At 41.1% G+C, this 23,575-nt stretch overlaps 1 protein-coding gene across 1 annotated transcript in view; it reads right to left on the bottom strand.

The window, feature by feature from the left end:
- Positions 1–23,575, bottom strand: part of LOC148877693 (ARM repeat superfamily protein) — a 111,789-nt gene that overhangs the window by 62,993 nt on the left and 25,221 nt on the right. The window contains exon 5 of the mRNA XM_088942320.1: positions 19,903–20,006. Coding sequence (XP_088798446.1) covers positions 19,903–20,006 — 104 coding nt within the window. The remainder of the gene's footprint in view (positions 1–19,902; positions 20,007–23,575) is intronic.

Here is a 23,575-nt window from a genome sequence, read left to right as displayed (position 1 = left end):
TCTGAATGTGATTCAGATCTAGAAACCTCCTAATGGGATTAGGAGAAAGCTAATCTAATCTGTAGATAAGATAAGGGTTTATCCTTATCACTAGAAGAGAAGGCTGATCCAAATATGATTTGGATAAGCACCTCCTAATGGGATTAGGAGCTGATCTTTTATGTTAACAAAAAGGAGGGGGCGGCAGCCTTTAGGAGACATACATCAGATCCTCTTTAGTGCTGAAATCAAGAAGAGAGAATTCTGCACCCTGCGAATTCTCTCTTGCCGCCTCCCTGTTCTTGCCGCCCTGTTTTCCAGTTCGATCTCCAGTCGTGGTAGAAGTCAAGATTGGATCTTGACATCAGTTCTTTGAGAAAGGATTGAAAGGAAGCTGTGCTCACGTACCATTCTACTGATTCTTGCAAAGGACAGAGTTCTTGGGGAAGAACACTGTTGATTCTGCTCCATCCTGCACTACGCCATCTTCAGTGGGAGCAGTCTTTGGATCCTTCCTTGGGCGTGAACACCTTCGTTGGGAGATATTACTTCTCCGTATCAGGTATAATTCTCTCCTATTCCTTTTGGTTCAGATCTGGTTCAGTTTAAGGCTCAAGAATGATCCTTGAAAATATGATTTTCTAAATAGGGAATGTGATTCCCAGTTGAAGGGAGAGAAAATTTTTTTGAAATTCGCCCCTTATTCCGCAATCTTTGGGCGTTCATGGGATGGATCTCTCATCCCTTCAATGGGGAGTTAGTCTCTTCTCGATGAACTAGAACATTAGCACCTTCAATAATCAGTCTCATGTCGTAGGATTCCCCTGCAAACTCCAGCACCATTCTATCTAGTATTTCGTCGGGGTCACTCACTTCAACTAAATCCTTGTTAAGTCAAGCTTGTCCCAAGTTCTATTTCTATCCAAACTTCACCATCCTTCCAAAATCCCCTGCAATGCCTTCAAACGTTAGGATACTCCAGGCATGCAGAGGAATGCCGACCACTCCAACCCATATCAAGTATATCAGTCTTCCCTCCACAAGCTCACCGGTCGTTGGAAACCACCAATCCAGTCTCAAATCAATGTCTCTCTTGTTTGTCTTTTCATATTCCAGCACCCATTCTGCAGAGTCTGTTGTGAAACATGAACAAAAGCAGCCCTGCCCTCAGTGTTCTCACTCCCATCACCTTCTCTCTTCCCCATTCCAAAGTTGCCCAAGTTTCAATCTTCTCAGCCTCCACTTCCTGACCCACCACTCTACCTATCAGGCTTGCATGTAGCACCTTCATTCTCTCTTCTAGTTTCCTAGTTTTCCCAACATCCATCGTGACCTTCTTCACTCCCGCTCTCTTCCCCCTACCTTCTTTCATCTGAGGTTGCATGTTTGATCTCCAGTAGCATCTGTAAATTACTGGTGAGGTCCATAACTGAATCCCATGTGACATAATATATGGAATTGCATGCCTCCTTATGGCATGCAGTACTGAGGTCCACTAGGGGTTCCATATTTTCATCGTGTGCCTTTTTGGCAATACTTGGATGGCACAATTTGGTATGTATTTGTGTATATGTATTAAAGCAAAGCCCTCAGACAGGAGAGCTTCTACTTCAAATATAGCTAGCCTCCTACTCAAAAAAAGGGGCTAAATAAATTCTAATTCAAAATAACAGTGTATGTAGTGTATTGTGGATTCCACTGCAGCTCTAAGCCTCTAAAATCATGTTGTTTCCTTTCATCACAAATCAAATCCAATTTAGTTTCCTAACTCAAATAATAATTAAGACAAACCAGCACAAAGGCTTTCCAGATGTTGCATTGGTGCAGTTCCCATTCTTTCAGATGAAGTTGACTGTTTACTTACAGTTACAGATCAAACCTTTTTTAGTCTCCTAAATCGATAAAAAACCCAGCCTAGATGCTTCAAAGACTTACCATGTGGATAGTGGGTTCCAAAAAGAATATTTGAATATAGTTGCCAAAGTCCTCAAGACAGGGCGGTTTCGGCTTCAAACACAACACTAGACCTCTTAGAAAAAGGGCTAAATAAATTTTAATTCAAAATAAAAATATGTAGACTGTTGTGGATCCCACTATAGATCTAAAACCGTGTTGCTTCCTAATTCAAATTAAAAAGTTAATTCGTATACTTTAATCACAAAGATTTAGTTAGCTAACTCAAAAAATTAAAAAAAAAAAAATCTAGTACAAAACCCTTCCAAGTCATTAAACTTGTGCAGATCCCATTCTTCTAGATAAAGTGCAATCTTTAACTATAAATCAAGCCTAATTTAGTCGCCTAAATCAAATAAATAACAACCTAAATGTTACAAGACTTACATAATGTGTTAGAAACCTGCCTAACTCGGCTCTTCGAGGGAGCCAACCTCCTGAATTCGTTGAAGGAGAGAGAGAGAGAGAGAGAGAGATTAATGCCGAAAGAATTACTGTCTTATTTCTCTTTGTGCTTCACTACTTATACTGTTTACAGTCTTTGATTTCTTTCTGTTACAGCTGTTGCAAGTGGACGATTAGTTGTGCTGACATGGCCTCCTCTTGCAAAACTGATTAACTGCTTTCTGTTGGTCTGTTCCAGTAGTCTTTACAATCCTCCCCTCCTTTAGAGTGACCTTGCCCTCAAGGTCTAATGTGGGAAAATTTGATTGCAGATCTAAGTAGGATTCCCAGGTTGCATCCTCTTCTGGGAGTTTAGACCAAACAACTAACGCTTTTGGTATGACTCTTCCACCCTGGCGCACCCATCTGAAATCAATGATGCGGGCTGGCTCAGTCTGCACTTGTCCTTCCTCTGAAAATGTGGGAAGGGAAGCCCTTGTAATGACTCCTGACTTCGGCCCTTTCTTCAATAAGGAGATATGGAATACAGGCTGCAGTTTAGATGTTGCCGGAAGGTCCAGCTTGTAGGCCACTGACCCTATTCTCTCAAGGATTTTAAATGGTCCAAAATAGCGCGGGCTGAGTTTGTTCCACTGTCGGCTTGCAACTGAAATCTGTCTGAAAGGTTGTAATTTGAGAAACACCCAATCACCGACTTCATATTGGACATTCTTGTGATGTTTATCATAGGTGTGCTTCATCCATTGCTGTGCCTGTAAGAGATGATGTCTCAATTCCTTTAACACCTCATCTCGTTGCGTCAGTTGTTCTTCTAAGGCCGCTACTGTGGTGGTCCCTTTTACATAAGGAAGTAGAGGGGAGGATCCCGACCATATAGAGCTTTGAAGGGTGTCATCCCAGCGGCGCTATGGAAAGTGTTGTTGTACCACCATTCAGCCCAATGGATCCACTTCACCCATTGTCTTGGTCGATCTCCCGCGAAGCATCTCAGATATGTTTCGAGACTCTTGTTAACCGCCTTTGTCTGTCCATCAGATTGGGGGTGGTAGCTAGTTGACTTGAAGAGTTTAACCCCGTGCGGGCGAAAAAGCTCAGCCCAGAAACGGCTCATAAAAATAGGGTCCCTGTCTGATACAATTGAGCTGGGGATCCCGTGTAGAAGCACAATTTCCCGGAGGAACAATTCAGCAACTGTGATTGCTGTAAATGGGTGTGATAGAGATAGGAAATGACTGTATTTCGTCAATCTATCCACTACCATAAGGATAACTGTTTTGCCGGCAGAAACGGGCAATCCTGTGATGAAATTCATTGATATATCATCCCAGACTTGGGTTGGTATTGGGAGTAGTTGCAAAAGGCCTGCTGGTGTTGTAGTGGTCGACTTGTTTTGTTGGCATACTGCACACCCGGCTATGAAGTTCTGGATAGATGTATGCATGCCTTTCCAATGAAATTGTGTGGCGATGCGTTTTTGTGTTCATAGGATGCCGGAGTGGCCACCTGTGGGTGAGGCATGGAATAATTCCATGAGCTTCCTACAATGAGCAGAATCTGCCGGAATTTCTAGGCGTCCTTTGAAGAAGAGTAGATCATTCTTAATGGTGTACCCGGGGTGCAATGAGGGATTTGCCAATACTTGGGCCTTCAACTGCTGTAACTCCCTATGGGATTGGGCTTCTTTTCGAAGTAGATCTAGGAGTGGAGAAGTTGGGGAAGATACTAGTAACTGAAATGATTGTGGGTGTCGTGAGAGGGCATCAGCCACCCAGTTAGCAACCCCTGCTTTGTACTCAATTATGTAGTCGTACCCCAGTAGCTTGGAGATGCATCATTGTTGTTCTGGGGATAGGACAGATTGGTCCAATAAGAACTTCAAACTTTGATGGTCGGTTCGAATTATGAATCGTCTACCAAACATGTAGGATCGCCAACGTTGGACTGCTAAGACCACTGCTATTAATTCTCGTTCATAAACTGATTTGGCCCAGTTTTGTGATGTTAAGGCCTTGCTGAAAAAGGCTAGTGGTCGCCCCTCTTGCATGAGAACAGCCCCAACACCTTGACCGGAGGCATCACACTCAATGATGAAGTCTTTTGTGAAATCGGGCAATGCTAATGTTGGAGGGCTTGCAACTGCCTGTCTCAACTGCTCAAAAGCTTGTTGGTCCTGGGTTGACCAGTGAAAAGTGTCTTGTTTCAGTAATTGGGTCAACGGGGTAGCTATTAGGCCATAGTTTTTGATGAAGCAGCGGTAGTACCTAGTCAGGCCCAAGAAGGCCCTCAACTCTTTCACACTTTTGGGTTGCGGCCAGCCCATTATACTGGAGATTTTATCTAGGTCGGCCGCTACAGTTCCATTCTCTACAACATGTCCCAAGTAGTGAACTTGGTTTTGTCCAAAGGAGCACTTGGACACTTTAGCGAACAACTGGTGGGCCTCAAGTGCTGCAAGGGTGACCTGTAGATGATTCAAATGTTCCTCCCAATTGGGACTATAGACCAATATGTCATCAAAGAAAACAAGGATGAACTTACGTAAATATGGCCAGAATATGTCGTTCATTAATGCTTGAAATGTGGTTGGAGCACTGGTTAGCCCAAATAGCATGACCAGGAACTCATAGTGGCCATCATGTGTCCTGAAAGCCATTTTGTGAACATCCTCCCTATGTACCCTTATTTGATGATACCCAGCTCGTAAATCTAATTTTGAGAATATGGTGGCTTGACTGAGTTCATCAAGCAGCTCATCAATGACTGGTATTGGAAATCGATCTTTAATGGTGATATTGTTAAGGGCTTTGTAATCAATACAAAATCGCCACGTCCCATCCTTTTTTTTTACTAATAATACCGGTGAAGAGAATGGGTTGTGACTGGGCTGTATTATCCCTTGCTTAAGCATATCTCGAACTTGCTTCTCAATTTCAAATTTTTGAAAGTTAGGGTATCGGTAGGGTCTTACATTGGTTGGGGCAGCTCCCAGCATGAGGGGGATGTTGTGGTCATGCTCCCGGCGTGGTGGAAGTCCTTGGGGTTCTTCGAACACGCTGCCATATTGCTGAAGGAGTTGTTGTAGGCAGCTTTGGAAGTCTCTAGGCCCATTTGGGTTGCTGTTAGCTAAAGATGGGCTGGTCCAATTTAAGTCCATGTGCATGAATATGGGCTGATCCGGATCTCCTATTTGCTTTGTTAATGTTGCAAGACTGATGGGCCTTGGACCCTTGCATGTTTGCCCTTGTAGATGGACTGTAGAGTTCCCTGATGTGAAGTCCATGGTGAGACGGGCCCAATCACATATCACAGACCCTAGCTGTCTTAACCATTGAATGCCTAGCACCACGTCCGCTACACTGAGATTTAGAGGATATAGGTCCACCGCAAACTGGTGACCCTGAACCTTTAGTGGTAAGCCCATGCAAATGCTATTGCAGGATAGGCTATTACCGCTGGCCACATGAACCACAAAAGTCGTTGTTGGTTGAACCGGGAGTCCCATTTTATCCACCAAGACTTGAGTTATGAAGTTAAGGGAACAGCCACTATCTATGAGGATTGACACTTGGCGTCCCTGGATTAGCCCTGCAACTCTCCTTGTTTGAGGGGATGCAAGTCTCGTAAGGGCTTGTAGAGATATTTCAGGTGTGCCATTGGGTTGTATTTCCCACCCTGGGTTAGATTCTCCGCAACCGGTGAGGTCGTCTTCCTCTTCGACATCTGTTTGGAGGAGAAATGCTTGTTGTTTCTTGCACCGATGGCCCGGGTCGAATTTCTCTTTGCAGTTGTAACAAAGTCCTTTGTCTCTGCGGGCTTGCATCTCTGCCCAGGTCAGCCGTTTGAAAGGAACCAATGGGCTTGGGCCCAGTATTCCTTCCTCCTTGTCTGGTGTTGTCGCCCTAGTTCCTGGACCCCATGGTCGTTTCACCTTTCTTGCTCGAGCGAACTCGTACAATCTTGCTAGCACTGCCGCATTTATGACCGAAGTGGGTTGCATCGCCTTTACTTCCAGTCGCAGTTCTTCTTTTAGGCCGCGATGAAGCTTCCTACCAACGCCTTCTCCATCCACCCTTAGACTCTCACGGCCAGCTTTTCGAACTCATTTGGTAATCTTTAACTGATCCCACCTGTCGTAGCTTTGCCAAACTCTCATCATGATCTTCGAACCCAGATGATCCAAAACGGATAGTCATGGCATCAGTGAAGTTTTCCCAAGTTTGACGAGGGTGCCACCGTCGGTACCATTGAAACCAGAGGATAGCTTCCCCTTCAAGATGCGCAGAAGCCAGAGCTACCCTGTCTTGCCCAGGTGTCTCATGGTAATCAAAATACCGTTCGGCTCTGAGAATCAAGGGAGTTGGGTCGCCAACTGAGAAGATGGGGAAATCGATTTTCGCTGCTCTCGTTGTCGTCGGCCCTGTTCTGCAGTTGTTTTCATTGTTGTGCCCTTCTTGGCTTCCTCTGTCGTTGTTCATTGCCCCCTACTCCAGCCGATTGAGGAGAGCAGTGAAACCTTCCTTCATTTCTTTGAGATCTGAAGACATTCGATGGATCTCTACCTCCATCCGATCCACTCGGGTGTCTACTGATGTGTTTCTTGTGTTGGTCATGCTGGCTCTGATACCAACTGGTTAGGAACCTGCCTAACTCAGGGCTCTTCAAGGGAGCCAACCTCCTAAATTTGTTGGAAGGAGAGAGCGAGCGAGCGAGAGAGAGAGAGAGAGAGAGAGAGAGAGAGAGAGAGATTAATGTCGAAAGAATTATCGTCTTATTTCTCTTTTTGTGCTTCACTACTTGTACTGTTTACAATCTTTGATTCCTTTCTGTTACAGTTGTTGCAAGTGGACGATTAGTTGTGTTGACGTGGCCTCCTCTTGTAAAACCGATTAATTGCTTTCTGTTGGTATGTTCCAGTAGTCTTTACATAATGGGTCCCAAACAAAATACTCACTTATAGTTGCCTCGTAGCCATTGGCTACTGGGACAGATATAGTAGATCTTCAGCCAATCGCCCATTAAGATTTTTTCTTAATACTTGAAAAAGGGATTATTTGGTTGTAAAGTTAATGTTTACTTGAGAGGTAATTAGTAACTAGGAGATTAGTTGGACCTTGAGTAGGTAATTTGATATTTTTCCTTATTATTTACTATTCTGGTAGCAAATAGGTAAAGCCTTATTATTTACCAACCTTGGGTTCAGTAGGAATCGGAATCAGTCAATCAAGCTCCTCTAGAAGTTTGAATGGTGTATTTTGAAACTTCAGCAATAGGAGCAGTGTGGTTTTTACTTCTTTCATTTAGGCAAAACTAGAGAAGCCTCTCTAAGGGGCCACTTTATAATGGTTGAATTGGTTATCCTGATCCCTACCCCTAACTTTATCAATCCATCTCTTTCTTCCAGTTTACTGAAATAGGCATGATCAATAAGACCCCCCCAACAAGATAAGAAGCGGGGGGAGATGGAGACTACTGCAGCCTTACCAAACAAATTATTCTTTCAACTACCTTATCCAAGTCCAACCCCTAATTAATGTTAGAAGTCTCACCCATGTGCTGCTCCTGCACATCCTCTTAAGCATCCCTCCCCCTCTCAAAAGGAAGAAAAGAAGATAAAACTCACAAGGAAGGCCTTTATAGTACATCATCCACATACACATTAAAAAAAAACATAAAAAACCATGCATCCAAAAAAAGTGAATGATCGATGATGCACTCTCTCTGATGGAAACAAAAACTGCCGACAGTCGATTTCAACCGTTGAAATTTGTTTTGCAAAATATATTTATATAGAGATATACAAGGATAGCCAACTGAGGCTGGGCTGAACCCATGTGGCTGATGTGTAGATCAATGTCTGGGTCAAAGCCCAATTCTAACTGGCTTAATAAGATTAATTAAATGAGGGCGGTTTTGGGACTTGGATTAGCAGATAGGATGAGGGATTATCCCTATCCGCTTAAAGAGTCCAGACCCAAATAAAGATTTGGATCAGGAAACTCCTAATTTGATTAGGAAGGCTAATCTTTATCTACAGATAAGATAAGGGATTATCCTTGTCTCTTAAAGAGAGTCCAGATCCAAATAAAAGATTTGGATTAGGAAACTCCTAATGGAATTAGTAGAACCTCTCTTTAAGGCTATAAATAGGAGAGCAGGGCGAACCCTCAAGACACAACAGAACAACAGATAATTTGCTGAATAGAGAGAGAGAGACAACACAGTTCGACTACTTCTATCTTCTGCTCTTGTTCCTGCTCTTGCCACCCTACCCAGTTCGGTCTCTACCAGTGGGAGTGATCAAGAACAGTTCTTGATATTGCCTTTTGCTAGAAGAGGCAATCTGAAGTCGTGCTCACCAGCCCTCCATCATATTCTTACTAAAGAATTTGGTTCTTGCTGAAGAAACATCCTGTTGATTCTGTTTCACCTCACACCATGTCATATTCGGCAGAAGCAGTCTTTGATCTTTTCCTTAGGCGTAAACACCTTCATTGGGGGTTTACTATTACTCTGTATCAGGTATATCCCTCTACTCCCTTTTGGTTTCAGATCTGGTCCGCTTTGGTTTCAAGATTGATCCTTGAAAATGCAGTTTTCTAAAATATGGAATGTGATTCCCACATGGGAGAGAAAATTTTTAAATTTCGCCCAACCTACCTGTAGGGTTCGGCCATCCATATGATGGATTTCTCATCCCTTCAGTGGTACCAAAGCTAAGTTCAAATCTTAAACCAAATTAAACCAGATCTGGATCTACACAAATGGGCAGAAGGCGTTCTACCCGATTTGCACAGTTAACATTTTTCTGGGAAATTAGTTCCCAGTTTTTGGGCAATTGATCTGAAATTAAATCTTTATAAATCTGATTTATATTTAGAATTGTTCTATATATTTTTCTTCATTTTTTGGGTTGTCCGTATGGTAGAGATCGAATTCTTTAATGGCGCAAGAAATCTGCGCACCTGCTGTTCTATTCATTCTTGGTTTGTAATTATTTCTTTTTATTTTAAATTTAGACGGAATGTATAGGAATTCAATTCTGATGCAATTTTAATAGAAAATAGGTGTTCTATTTTATTTCATTCGAAGATGAAGCAGATTGCGCAGAGGAGAAATTTTCGCAGATATGGGTTCAGCCATCTAGGATTTGTAGTTTTGGAAACTGTATACTGCAATCTAATTTTGTTTTGCAGGGTAACAGTCCTACGAACAGCCTTCCTACTGATTCTTGATTGTCTTGTAGCAGTTATTTAATTTCAGATCATCATTCTTGAATTGAATCTTGAATTAAAAACAAACCCTAGGCCCATTCGAACCATATTGGATCAAACTGGTTGGACCGAATCTGTGGTTCGACGGGGGTTGTTCTCAGCCCTAAAATTTCATATATGGGTTTAGGACTTGATGATTAATTGCAAGATGCAATTCAGCCCATATCTGTAAAACCCAGTTTTAATCTGTTAAAACTGCTTGAGCCCAATTCAGCATAAAAGCTATATAGGCCGAACTGCTCTTTGCAGTTCAGCCCGTATTCCTAGATAATATTAATTAGTAATATTATGAAAATTTATGGGCTTTAAATATGGATTTTACAGTAATTTAATTGATTGGGTCAATTATGGATTTCATGCATGTGATGTATGGATGTGTGATGTGCTACGTTCATGAGCCATAAGTACTTGGCCCATGTTGATTCGATAAGTGGCTCTTACGTACACCAAGGCTGAATGCACATCATTGCCATGGTGTCCTTAAGATCATTGGATGATCTCCCTTCGTGGTGGGCCCCACACCAGCTTCCTCCCCAAGAGGAACCGTGCGGAACCCTAGCCGTTTAGGGGCCCATCTAAATCTAGCTTTAGAAAGCTAGTGGGAACCACTTTGGTTTGACCTAAATAAAACTAGGGCGTAATATTCCGTTCCCTCCACTGAAATATGAGTACATGTGATAGGGAGATTCATGTGATGAACTCTCTAAAGGCCTTACATCATTAACATGAAGATGGGTCCTTCAATAATAAGGAAGATGCACCATAAAATTGGGCTATCTATTTGTTGTTGGATCTATTGGATTGTTTCATAAGATGATAGGGGCATCATAGACCGATGTGGGAGGGGCCTATCCTAAAATGGAAGACTCTCTCACGGTACCTTGGCGTTCACGAATATGATGGGTGAGCACTCACTGGATAGAAAGGTTTAACCTAAAAATGACAATGAACATTGTCTGACAAAGGCCAAAGGGAAAGCTCATAAGATGAGTAGATATGATCCTTCACAGAAGGTAGTGGGGTTATGCAATTGAAATAGTTGGCTCCATGCACTCTATGTGATTTCTCACATTTCAAGAGACATAATTCGCAGTCTCCATCACTAAGATAGGAGGGAAATCTCAGAGATGAATAAATGGAAATAGAACATATATTAAAAGCCATATCCATGCAGATAACATGAATCAAATAAGGTTGTGGACTAATATTTGCTTTGCTCTTTATCAGAAATGGCAAACGGTCAAATCGCTAAACTATTCGACGACAACAAGCTTAAGGGCCCAAAGCGACTGGGAACAATCAGGGGCAGAAGAAGAAGAAGTGAGTGGATGGTGAACAAAGACAGATTTTGGAAGTAACAAATTAGAATAAGAACAAGGAAAAAATGGAGTTCGTGCAGGCAAGTCAGTGGAGGAGATCCTTGAAGATAGAAGCAAAAAATTTCCTGTTCAAAGAGAAGAGAATCAAGGAGAAGGTAAGCCTGAAGGTAAGGGAAGCGAAAAAAGGGTACAATATTGCTGGAAGGATTAGAAGTGATTGAGTGGTTAAGAGAGTTCATAGCTGGAGCCTATTCAAAAGGTAAGCAGATAAACTGGCAGGATTTTAGTACATTAGAAGGGAGAAGATATGTTGTTGAATGTAAGAGGAATAGAAAAGGCTTCTTCATAGCTTTGGCTGAATTTTTTGGTAAGGGACGAAGGCAACTGGTGTGCCTACCAGCAGGAAAACAGAACCAAGGATGGGGGCAAGTTGACTGGTTGTTCAAAGAGTTTTTAGCTCAAAGAGTAGCAAATGATAAAAAAGCCTCCATAAGGGAGGAGAAGGCATATCTCAGCAACAGCAGGGTAGAACAAGGGCTAGTGGTCATGGCAAAAACAAAAGGCCAGTGCAGAATGGTGGGAGGTCTAGAGAGAGAAGAGTGGGATAGTAAGTTTGTGATACAAGCCAAGGAAAAGGTTAATGGTTGGAGGAGGGTAACTGACTTTCTGGCAACCAGGTTGAAGCTGAAGAGTGTCTTCATAGTAACCCCCTTCGATAACTGTAAAGCCCTCCTAGATCCAATAGAGAATGAATTGGAAATATCAGCTATCAATGTTCAGGCTGATTTTGGATCATTCACAGTCCTTAAATGCAACCCAACATCCAACTCCAAGGATTTATTTGTCGAAGATGGTGTGGTGGTGCGTGTAATAGGCTTGCCATTTCATATATGGAAACAAGAAGTAGCAGAGTTTATAGCAGTATTGTGTGGAGGAATCTTGAAAGGAGCTTTCTGAGGCGATCTTTATTCAGTAGCAATCCTGCTAAGTGGTGTGAAGCCAGAAGACATTCCACGAAAGGTGGAGGTACGAACAGAGGGGAGTTTTGTCTCTGTGTGGCTAGCATCCTCCATTGAAGCAGGGCTGTGGAAGGGGCCTCGTATGGTAGGAGGGGAGGAGGAGGAAGAAGCATTACGTGGACTTGTGAGATTGGTTAATTCAAATGGGAAGGAATGTTTCACTAAAAAGGGCCAACAAATTCTGGGAAGCCAAAAAGCTTTGGGGCAGATGGAAGGTCAAACCTGTAGAAAGCAAGAAAAGGCTATGACAAATGGTGGATCTTTTGCACAGGTGGTGTCAGGGGAAATAGACAAAAATTTACCAATGTCTAAGGGGAGAGGGCTGAACCAGCAACCTCAGACAGGGAGGGTTGCTGGTTCGACCATTAAAACAGGGGGGCATGATTTGTTAAGAGGTCACGTGGGAGGAAAAGACTTAGAAAATGGGCCCAGTCGAGTGGATCCCTTTTCTGGTGGGCCGGATAAGGCAACTCAAGTGAAGGCTTTAAAGTTGGGTTCTTATATTACATGTTTTGAGCCCAAGGCCCATTACAAGATAGATGGGCCAAGGGACCCTTTAAGTAAGCACGTGACTGGGAGGAGAGATGAGCTGATAGACGAGTTTAAGCATCTATCTTCTTCTACCCCGAATCCCTCCTTTCGATCAAATAGTTCAAGCACAAAATCTCAAGACTCTCAGTCTCGAGGCTCTCTACAATGGGTCCCATCCAGCCTGGCGAACCGTCTCTCACCAGATAGGCGCAACCCGAGATACCTGAAGCCTAGTGATTTGAATAGAACAGGGTTTAAAGATTGGTTGAGTGAACAAAACAACAATGACGTTTTTGATAGAGACGAAACTTTAAGTTTGGGAAGTTTGTCTCCAAAAAGCAACAATGATTTACTTGAAATAGAAAGTTTGCATATAGAGTTGTTGTTTTTAGAGGAAAAGATTGAAGAGGCAGGTGGCGGGAAGACTAGAAATGGTGAAGAAATTGGTCCTAAAGCTGTGAAAACTCCTCTTCCCTTCGTCGAGGGAGTTGACCCTGAGTCTAATGAATTACAGGATGTTGGTGGAGAGGGAAAAGAATCGGCCGTGAGGATGGATGTGGGTATTCCAGTGTCGGAAACACAGAGAAAGGTTTTCCAAGTGGGTAGGTCGTCAGGAAGTGATTCTTTCACTATGTCTACTTCACAACTTTGTCCAAAAAGGGGAAAGGCCTTAAAACCATTTGTCGCCTGTCAGCAACTCAATTCCAGTGATTCTAGTCCTACCCCCGTCCTACCAGGTATGGGTGTCAATTCTTTTTTAGGTACTGACTTGTCTACTATGCCTGTAACAGATATTCCAACTTCCCATCCAAGAGGTTCTGATGCAAGAGAGAGGGTGATAGTGGAAGGAGGAGAGAGGGTGATGAAAGGAAGTAGTAAGGGGGAGGCGGACAGAATTTGGGAGTTGATCTGTACAATGATGGAGGAACGAAAAAAAAGGAAGGATTCTTAGAGAGATGTTGCAGCCAAAATAAGTGTGAGTAGGGTAAAATTCTTCCTCAGACATTGGCTGGAAAGGATGGAGAAAAGAAAAAGGATGATTGTTGTATTAGGAAGGGGGGGGAAAGGAACAAAGAAGAAAAAAAGATTTGAAGTGGAAAGGCTAATCTCAGACATTAAGGGGGATTTAGAATTCAGTGGTAGAGGGGATAGGAGGAAGGGCCAAATTTGAGGAGATTATGACCTTTTCATGGGTTTTTTTGCTATTTTGTCTCGATGAAAATTATTAGCTGGAATGTAAGAGGGTTAGGGAGTGCAAGAAAGAGAAAGGTGATCAAAGACCTACTCCGAAGGGAAAAACCCGATATTGTGTTGTTACAAGAATCCAAAATGATGGAATTAGACGGAAGATGGGTGAGGAGTTTTTGGAAGACTAGAGGTTTAGGTTGGAGCTCGTCTCCTTCTTGGGGAGCCTCGGGGGGGATCGTAACACTGTGGAGGATGTGGTGGAAGTAGTGGAAGAATTGATAGGCTGATTCTTAGTTTCCATTAAGTGTAAGAATGTAAAGAATGGATGTGTATGGGTCTTAACCAATGTTTATGGCCCTAATTCCTATAGAGAGAGGAATGAGATGTGGGAGGAACTATATGCAATCAAGGGGCTATGGGATGGCCCTTGGTGCCTGGCGAGGATTTTAATGTCATTAGATTCTTTGATGAAACCAGTAATCCCCAACAGGTAATTATAACAAGCATGAGGAAATTTAATGGTTTTATTGAAAAATGTGAACTAAAGGAAATACCTCTGCTGCAAGCCAGTTACACATGGTCCAACCTTCAAGAAACCCCTTTGTGTTCGAAGTTGGACGGGTTCTTATTTAACCTTGCCTAGGAGAATAGTTTGGAAAACTTGGTTGCTAGAGCGTTACCCAGGGTCACCTCCGATCACTGTCCTATCCAAATAGGTACTGAGTTTTTTCCTATAGGACCCAAACCTTTTAGATTCGAAAATATGTGGCTTACCCATCCAAATTTTGTGAAAAAAGTGAAGGAATGGTGGGGTGAGGAGAAGAGGGGGGTAAGATGGAAGGGGATCAAGTTTCATAAGAAATTAAAAAGGTTGAGAGTCAAAATAAAAGAATGGAATAGAGATCATTTTGGTAGAATTGAGGAGCAAAAATTGCGCCTAATCTCTCGAATAGAAAACTTGGATGTAAAGGAATCTCAAAATGGGTTAACCGAGGAGGACAGAGTGTCAAGGAGATAATTGAAAGAGGATTTGGAAGAGGTGTTACTGAGGGAAGAAATCAGTTGGAGACAAAAAGCTAGACACAAGTGGATTAAGGAAGGCGATGGGAACACTAGATTTTTCCATGATTTGGAAAATGGGAGACAAAAAAAGAATCTTGTGACCAAGCTAGAGATAGGAGAGGAGGTGATTACCAACTAGGATGACATAGCCAGAAAATTTGTGGACCACTTCAAATCGATTTATAGAAGACCTTTGAGTGAGAGAGCAATCGTGGAAGGGGTGGAATGGCCAAGAATTGATGACAGGGTGGCAAGGTGGCTAGAAAGGGATTTCGAGGAAGAAGAGATTAAGAAAGCTATATTTCTAATGGATAGATCCAAGGCTCCAGGTCCAGATGGCTTTACAATGGGTTTTTATCAAGACTGTTGGGAGGTGTTGAAAGAGGATTTAGTTGAAGTCTTTAAGGAATTTGCAAACAATTACATTATAAGCCATGGAATTAATGCCACCATTTTGGCCTTGATACCAAAGAAGAATGATACCAACCACCCAAAAGATTATAGGGCTAAGTCTGGTGACAAGCATCTATAAAATTCTAGCTAAAGTGCTCTCGTTGAGGATCAAAACAGTCCTCCCTTCTATCATTAATGAAACCCAGGGGGCTTTCATTCAAGGGCGACAAATAACAGATCAGATCTTAATTGCGAATGAATGTGTAGAGGAAATGAAAAGGTCTAGTAAGAGAGGTTTCATTTGTAAATTGGATCTTGAAAAGGCCTATGATTTGGTGGACTGGAAGTTTCTATTAGAGGTTATGCGAAACTGTGGATTTGGGGACAAGTGGTGTAATTGGACTTTTGGGTGTATTAGTACTTGTCACTACTCTATTCTATTAAATGGTATGGTGAGGGACTTTTTTCCAGCTTGCAGGGGTGTCAGGCAAGGGGATCCATTCTCACCCTTCCTTTTTACTTTAGTAGCTGATGTGATTAGTAGGATCATTACTAAGGCTAACAGTGAAGATGCCATTAGAAATTGGAGAATAGAGAGACACCAAGTCCCCGTCACCCAACTTCAGTTTGCAGATGACCTAATGATCAAAAGTGAATGATCGGGGATGCACTCTCTCTGATGGAAACCAAAACTGTCGGCAGTCGATTTCAACCGTTGAAATTTGTTTTGCAAAATATATTTATATAGAGATATATATATAATATATATATATGGTTCCAAATGTTTGCAAAAGGTTTTAATTCCCGGAATCCATGTGAGTACAGAGTGCAACACTATACCTTGCAGCTGAGGGAGAGGTCCTCTCTTGTCGGGCAGTGTTTGATCATTATGGGTTGAGAGGTTAAGTGTAAGACCATTGAAGGTAATACCCGATGGGCTAATCTTGCATTTGCCCATAGTCCTTGGGTTTTCATAAGGTGACTGGACCCAATGACCATTCAGTGTAAATGTTGGGCTCTTTAAGAGCCCATGGTGATGGACTCAGGGGTTCACTCTCTCCTATAGTGAACTCGGCCAAGCCTTGTAACAGAGGCTAGGCTGAACCCATGTGGCTGATGTGTAGATCAATGTCTGGGTCCCACGCCATACAATGATAGCCAACTGAGCAGCAGATTAAAAGGGTTAGTGTGCACATAGACTTAATGGGCCTAAAGCCCAATTCTAACTGGCTTAATAAGATTAATTAAATGAGGGCGGTTTTGGGACTTGGATCAGCAGATAGGATAAGGGATTATCCCTATCCACTTAAAGAGTCCAGGTCCAAATTAAGATTTGGATCAGGAAACTCCTAATTTGATTAGGAAGGCTGATCTTTATCTGCAAATAAGATAAGGGATTATCCTTATCTCTTAAAGAGAATCTAGATCCAAATAAAAGATTTGGATTAGGAAACTCCTAATGGAATTAAGAGAACCTCTTTAAAGCTATAAATAGGAGAGCAGGGCGAACCCTCAGAGAACAACAGAAATCATCTGACTGACTGCTTAATTCTAGAGAGAGACAACACAGTTTGACTACACTATCTCCTTCTCTCCTACTCTTGCCGCCATACCAGTTCGATCTCCACCTGTGGGAGCGATCAAGAAGAGTTCTTGATATTACCTTATGGCATAAAAGGTAATTTGAAGTCGTGCTCACTAGTCCTCCATCATATTCTTGCTGACGAATTCGTGTGTTGCTGAAGAACCATCCTGCTGATTCTGCTTCATCCTGCACCGTGTCATCTTCGGTGGAAGCAGTCTTTGGATCTTTCCTTGGACGTGAACACCTTCATTGGAGGTTATTACTACTTCGTATCAGGTATATCCCTCCACTCCCTTGTGGTGAAAGATTTTCAGCACATAATATTTACTCAATTCCAAACTGAGATTCTTATTTTCTAGTCGGACAACGCAAAGGAGTACTTCCATAGTGATATCACGAAATTCTTTGCTTTGTGTGGATCTCTTCACCAAAGCTCTTGTGCTAGAACACCCCAGCAAAATTGTGTCGTTGAAAGGAAAAATTGTCATCTTCTCTTAGTAGCTCATGGTTTATTAATCCATAAGAATGTTCCGAAATGTTTTTGGATGGATGCTATTTGTGCTGCATATATCATCAATCGTATGCCATCTTGGTTACTAAAGTATAAGCCCCACATCAACTTTTGTTTCCTACAGCTCCTCTGTCCCCTATTCCAATGTGTGTCTTTGGATGTTGTTGGTTTGTTCATGACTTGTCCCCTACTCACGGTAAGCTCAACCCTCGTGTCATTCCTTGTGTTTTACTTAGCTACCCTTTATCTCAAAAGGGTTACCGTTAATATGACCCTGCCTCATGCAAGTACTCTCCATGGACGTATCCTTCTTTGAGAGTCAACCTTTTTTCTTGGTTTCTCCTCAAGGGAAGAGTAGGGTTGAGGAGGAGAAACACACCCAGACTCAAACTCAATTACCTCATCTTTCTAATCCTCCTCCATTTCATGTCTTTCTACACCGCCATAAGAGCCACCAGAGTTCAAGAGCCGTGGAACCTGAAACTATGCAACCAACATCTTCAAACTCTCTAGAGGCAGATCCTCCTCATCAGCCAAGTACACTTGTTCCCATTGATACGCCTGAACCTCTTGATATTGATCCCCCTGTTATTAATGATCTTGATGTTCCTATTTCTAAAAGAAAGGGTGTTAGATTTTGTACTACTAATCATCCTATCTCTCACTTTGTGTCCTATGATCATATTTCACCTTCATATCGTATGTTCCTTTCCTCCGCTGACAGTGTTTCTGTTCCTAAGAATGTGGCAGAAGCTTTATCCAAACCTGAATAGACAGATACAATGAAGGAAGAAATTAATGCCTTGCACAAAAATGCAACTTGGGAGTTTAGGAAATGAGCCAGTGGGATGCAATTGCAAGTGGGTGTTCACAATGAAGCATAGGGCTGATGGTACAGTAAAAAGGTACAAAGCCAGATTGGTGGCCAAAGGGTTTATACAGGTAATATGAGGTAGACTATGCAGAGACCTTTGCTCTATTAGCCAAGATGATTCTATTGGAATCCTCCTTTTAGTGGCAGCTAATCTTGACTAGGAACTTCACCAGTTCAATATTAAAAATGCTTTCTTGAATGGTAACCTAGAGGAGATGTACATGACTCCAACCTCCAGGTTTCTACGCCAAAGGTGGTGAGAAGAAGGTGTGCAGATTAAAAAAAAATCATTATATGGGTTGAAACAATCTCCTCGGGCCTGGTTTAATAAGTTTCACTTAGTTGTACAGCAGATGGGGTTTAAACAATGGCAGGCAGATTATACTCTGCTTGTGAAGAAAGGTAAAGAGAAAATTGCAGCTTTAATTGTGAATGTTGATGACATAGTGATCACAAGAGACTGGAAGACTGAAATACAGAAGCTGAAGAAATTCTTAGCCACTCAATTCAAGGTGAAAGATCTAGGCCCCTTGTGTTATTTCCTTGGGATTGAAGTCGCCCGCTCTCAAAAGGGCATCTTTATTTCCCAAAGAAAATATGTACTAGATCTATTAGAGGATGCAGGCAAGTTAGGGTTGAAGCCAATTGATTCACCCATTGAACCTAACCACCAATTGGGAGACAGTCAGGGAGAGTTTTTAAAATATGTGAAGAAGTTCCAGAGAATTGTAGGGAGACTCTTATATTTGTCTATGACCAGGCCTAATATTGCCTATGCAGTAGGTGTCTTTAGTCAGTTCATGCATAACCCTAAGACAAATCACTTTGAAGCTACATAAAGGATCCTTAGATACCTCAAGAAGTTCCCAGGAGCTAGTTTGTTATTCTAGAAACATAGGCATTTAAAGGTTGAAGTGTATACAAATGCTGATTGGGCAAGGCAGTCGATAACAAAAAGTCTACTAGTGAGTATTGTACCTTTGTGGGAGGAAACTTAGTCACCTGGAAAAGCAAGAAGCTAAGTGTGGTGGCTAGGTCTAGTGCTGAAGCAGAATATAGAGCTACTATGTGTCACAGAGTTGCTGAAATTATATGGATAAAAAACATGTTAAGTGAACTGGGTTTTGCAATTAACAAACCTATGTCACTCTATTGTGACAATAAAGTTGCTATCAACATTGTTGGTAACCCAGTCCTCCGTGATGGAACAAAACATATTAAAGTGGACAAGCATTTTATTAGGGAAAAACTTGTGAGTGGAGAGGTGTGCACTTCATATGTAAGTTCGGAAAAACAACTTGCAAACATCTTCACCAAGAGCCTTCATTATGTGCAGCATAATAATTTGTGTGACAAGTTGGGCATGATTGACATCTATGTCCCAACTTGAGGGGGAGTGTTGAAATGTTTACTTCACATTTTATGTTTTTATTCTGCTTAGTTAGGGTCCGTTTGGTCTGGTTAAAATAGCTTTTTTATCATTGTTTATGTACTTTGACTACAGCAGGGGTATAAGGGTTTTTTCCCTTTTAATTATGGTCACCCTATATTTAATAATATAAGCTGGCGCCGCCAGACTGATTTTGAATTCTCCAAACCTTTCTCTTCTCTACTCTTCTCTTCTTTTCTCTTTTCTTCTCTCTTTCTCTTCTCTTCTTCTTCCTTATTTCTCCTCTTCTTCTGCTAATAGAAGGGAAGTTAGAAGGGGTCGGAAAAAAAAAAGCTAATGGATATCATCTCACACACACAACCACACATGACATGCAAATTGAAGTAACAATATGAAAACATAACTTTAAACTATTTGCTTACCCATTAATCAGGCAATCAAGTAAAAGTTGATAGATATCATATTCAATAACAAGCCGTGAAGCAATGCTAGTGCTTTTGTCAGCATTCTCTAAAAGAAAAGAAACCTGCGAATTTGTAACAAGAAATGTTTTAAAAGCCTTTTTATACTGTGAAGCAGGAGTGAAATATTAAGTTCATTCATCAGAAGCAATATAATTTAGCAACTAATGTAAATTTCATGACAAGGCACAAGATTGACTAGTGAGTACAAGACCTTCAGTAACCAATTAATGTATTAGTTTAGTCTCAACAAACAAGGATAACATGTAATTTAGATTTTAGATATTAAATAGTAAGAATAAAACAAAAGACAATAATGAATGTATGTAGTTGGAATAAATTATTATATCAACATTTACAACAGAAATCAGTTAAGCAAAAAATGATTGTTCAAATTGAAACCATTTACAGTCCCGTAACATAATGGTAGATACATCAATAAGGAAAAGCAAAGAGTAGTAAAGGATGAGGAAATCAAAGGAAAGATGAAGAAGCCATTCTAAAAAAAAATTACTAAATGAGGAGCATATAAAGGGCACTAGCAGGGGAGGATTAGTAACTCTAAATCTCTAATATACCTAAAAATAATGAATATTTTTGTAAAGTTAGGAGTTTCCAAAGTAAAAGAGGCTTTAGATAAGATGAAGGGAAAAGCATTGAGACCTAATGTATACCATATAACTCTATAAAGATATGGAAAAGATAGGCCTATTATGGCTAATTAAACTATTTAATAAGATAATTAAAACAAAGAAAAATGTAAAGAATGAGAATTGTTAAAACTAGCATATTGGAAGATCAGTTTGCCAAAATAACCATGGGTGGTTACAATATTATAAGTTTCTTTCCCTTAACTGAATCCATAACCTTCATTAACAAAATAATTTTCGGTGGTTTCCCTGATTAAAATAGAAGTTACCGAGGAACAATGCATAGCACCAAACAGAGAACCATAGAATATACCAGCTACACCTAACATGTGAAATGGGTGCATAAGGATGTTGTCCTAAGCCTAGAATACAATCATGAAGTTGAAAGTACCAAGATCCCTAAAGGCATACCATCAGAGAAGCTTCCTTGACCAATTGGATAGATCAAGAAGACAGTAGTAGCATCTACCACAAGACCTTAATATGCAAAAGAAATCCAAGGATGCGTACCCAGATGAAAACTAAGTAGGCCTATCTTTTTCATGGTGCCTACATTTAGAAATAAATGAAACTTCGGGAGAATAATTGAGTGGATTTTTACACATGAAGCTAGGTGTCGGGGAGTCCAAGTTGAAAATTTTCAACTGCATTGGGCTCAGGTCTTGGCTCAGGCTCATTCAAAATATGAAAATGCTCAACCCAACAGTCCCAACCCAACCCAAGTTGCACCCCTACATGAAACAAGTACATCAGAAAACCGATTTGGTTTATGCTAGGGAGATCAACAATGGAAAATATCTTTATATTGAAATGATTGATAGAATATTTTCAGGAGAAAAAGAGAGATCTTCATAAGCTATTCATTGATCTAGAGAAAGCATATAATAGAGTTCCTAGAAAGGACATGTATAAGAGGGGGTACCAGATAGTAATGTGGATCAAATAAAGGACATGTATGGTAGTGAAAATGTTAGAACACCAATAAGAGAGACATTAAGTGTTTCTAGTTTTTTTTTATGAATGATAATAAATTTATTAATTCAGAAGCAGATTTAGAGTGAGTTCATACAACATCCCAGGGAGAGGCGCGAGCTGCAGCCCCTCCTTGAATCTTACTAGTAAACTAGGAAAGAAAAGCAAGAATCACAACTGAGCCCAAAACAATTCTTCCCTATTACCCCTTGCTTAGCTAACACATCGGACAAAGTATTTCTAATTAGCCCTATTTACCCCAAAACATTAAGTGTTTCTAATTACAATGGGACTTCACAAAGCTCAATGCTTAGCCCTTATTTGTTTGCTCTAATCATGGATGAATTAACTAAACATATTCAGGAAGAGGTTCCATGTTTAGGAGGCTTACACTTCTTGCATTCCAGTTTATAACTCAGGCCTTAGAATAGTAGAATGCCTTGCATCATGCCTCCACAATTTAAAACATTTGTAGGGACAAGGCTTAGTTAAGCTAACAGCATGAAGGTGTTGTTGAAGTGTGTCATCCTAAATTATAAATTTATCAAACAAGGCATAGGTTTCATAAGCAAACCCATACTTGGAATAAAGAGAAATGTTATCAATAGTTCATAAAGCATAAAGAATTCTAACAAGATGATCAGGAGAATACTCCCATAATAAAGATTTTCAACGATAAGGAAATTCTTTAGAAATTCAAAAACAATCATTCCTATTCTATACTATGGGAAAAATGTATTTTTACATTCTTCTTTGAGAAAAAATAAATGCAAAAACATATTATTCACAGAAACAGTTGTAACATGTCATACAACTACTGTTAAGGGCCACTTGTTGCTTGTCAAAATAAAAAATCATGTGTAGCTTTAGTTCACTAAATCCTAGTGGTAGTCAATAATGACTGTAAAATCCCTATTTGATTCTAGGTTAAAGTAGAGAAGAAGAAGAAGAAGAAGAAAAAGAAAAAGAAGAAGAAGAGAAGGAGAAGGGTTTGGCCAGATGAGAGAAATCTATCCTCTCTAGTCGACCCACTTGTATTTATCTCAAACTAAGTTTGGTTACAAGAAAGACTATATTGCCCCTCATAAGTGATGGGGCACACCACTGTTAGACAGTTTTTGTATGCCCTTAGCTTCAATCCGATTTGATGTACTTTTGACATTTAGTGTAAATAAATAAAGTGCATGTTTGATTCATATTGTTTGGTATAATTCTGTGTATGACCCTAAAACTGGACACTTAATGAGACACGTGTTAGTTTTAAATATTCACAGCCATTGGATAAGTCTGGGGAGATTTATCCCACCAAGGCTGATACTAGTGTGCCACCAAGTGTTGGGATGGCCTGTCTCGGCCACCAGGGTAAGACCCAAGGCACATGCAGTATGGGATTACTCAAATCCTTGAACTGGACCAGATTTCCAGTATTGCCCTGGACCTTGGAGACAGATGGGCAAAACTGGAAAGTTACACCTGACCCCTAGACTCGATTATGACACTTCACTAGTTGTCGGGTCGGGCTGTCTTTGATATGCCAATCAGTGAGATCCTTAGCGGGGATCAAAACCTGGGTATGTTGGAATAGTCTGAGAATTCATCTGAGTGGGTGATCATAGTGACAAGATCAGCCCCTTTGTCGGACAAAGGTAATGATCGGGAAGGCACTCTCTCTGATGGAAACCAAACTATCGGCAGTTGATTTCAACCGTTGGAATTTTGTTTTGCAAAATTAATATACATATATATATATCTGTACTGTTTCAAAATGTTTGCAAATGGTTTTAATTCCCGGGATCCATGTGAGAGGAGAGTGCGGCACTGTTCCTTGCAGCCGAGGGAGAGGTCCTCTCTTGTCGAGCAGTGCTTGATCATTAAGGGTTGAGAGGTTAAGTGTAAGAACATTTAGGATAATACCTGATGAGATAATCTTGCACCTACCCACAGTACCTGGATTTTTTATAAGATGGCTTGGCCCAGGGACTACTTAATGTAAGTGTTGGGCCCATAGGGTC

This window comes from Nelumbo lutea, chromosome 1 (assembly GCF_056320005.1).
Source record: "Nelumbo lutea isolate HS-2025 chromosome 1, American lotus-T2T, whole genome shotgun sequence".
Lineage (NCBI taxonomy): Eukaryota > Viridiplantae > Streptophyta > Magnoliopsida > Proteales > Nelumbonaceae > Nelumbo > Nelumbo lutea.
Note: the sequence above shows the minus strand (reverse complement) of the source record. Positions and strands in the feature narration are given on the sequence as shown.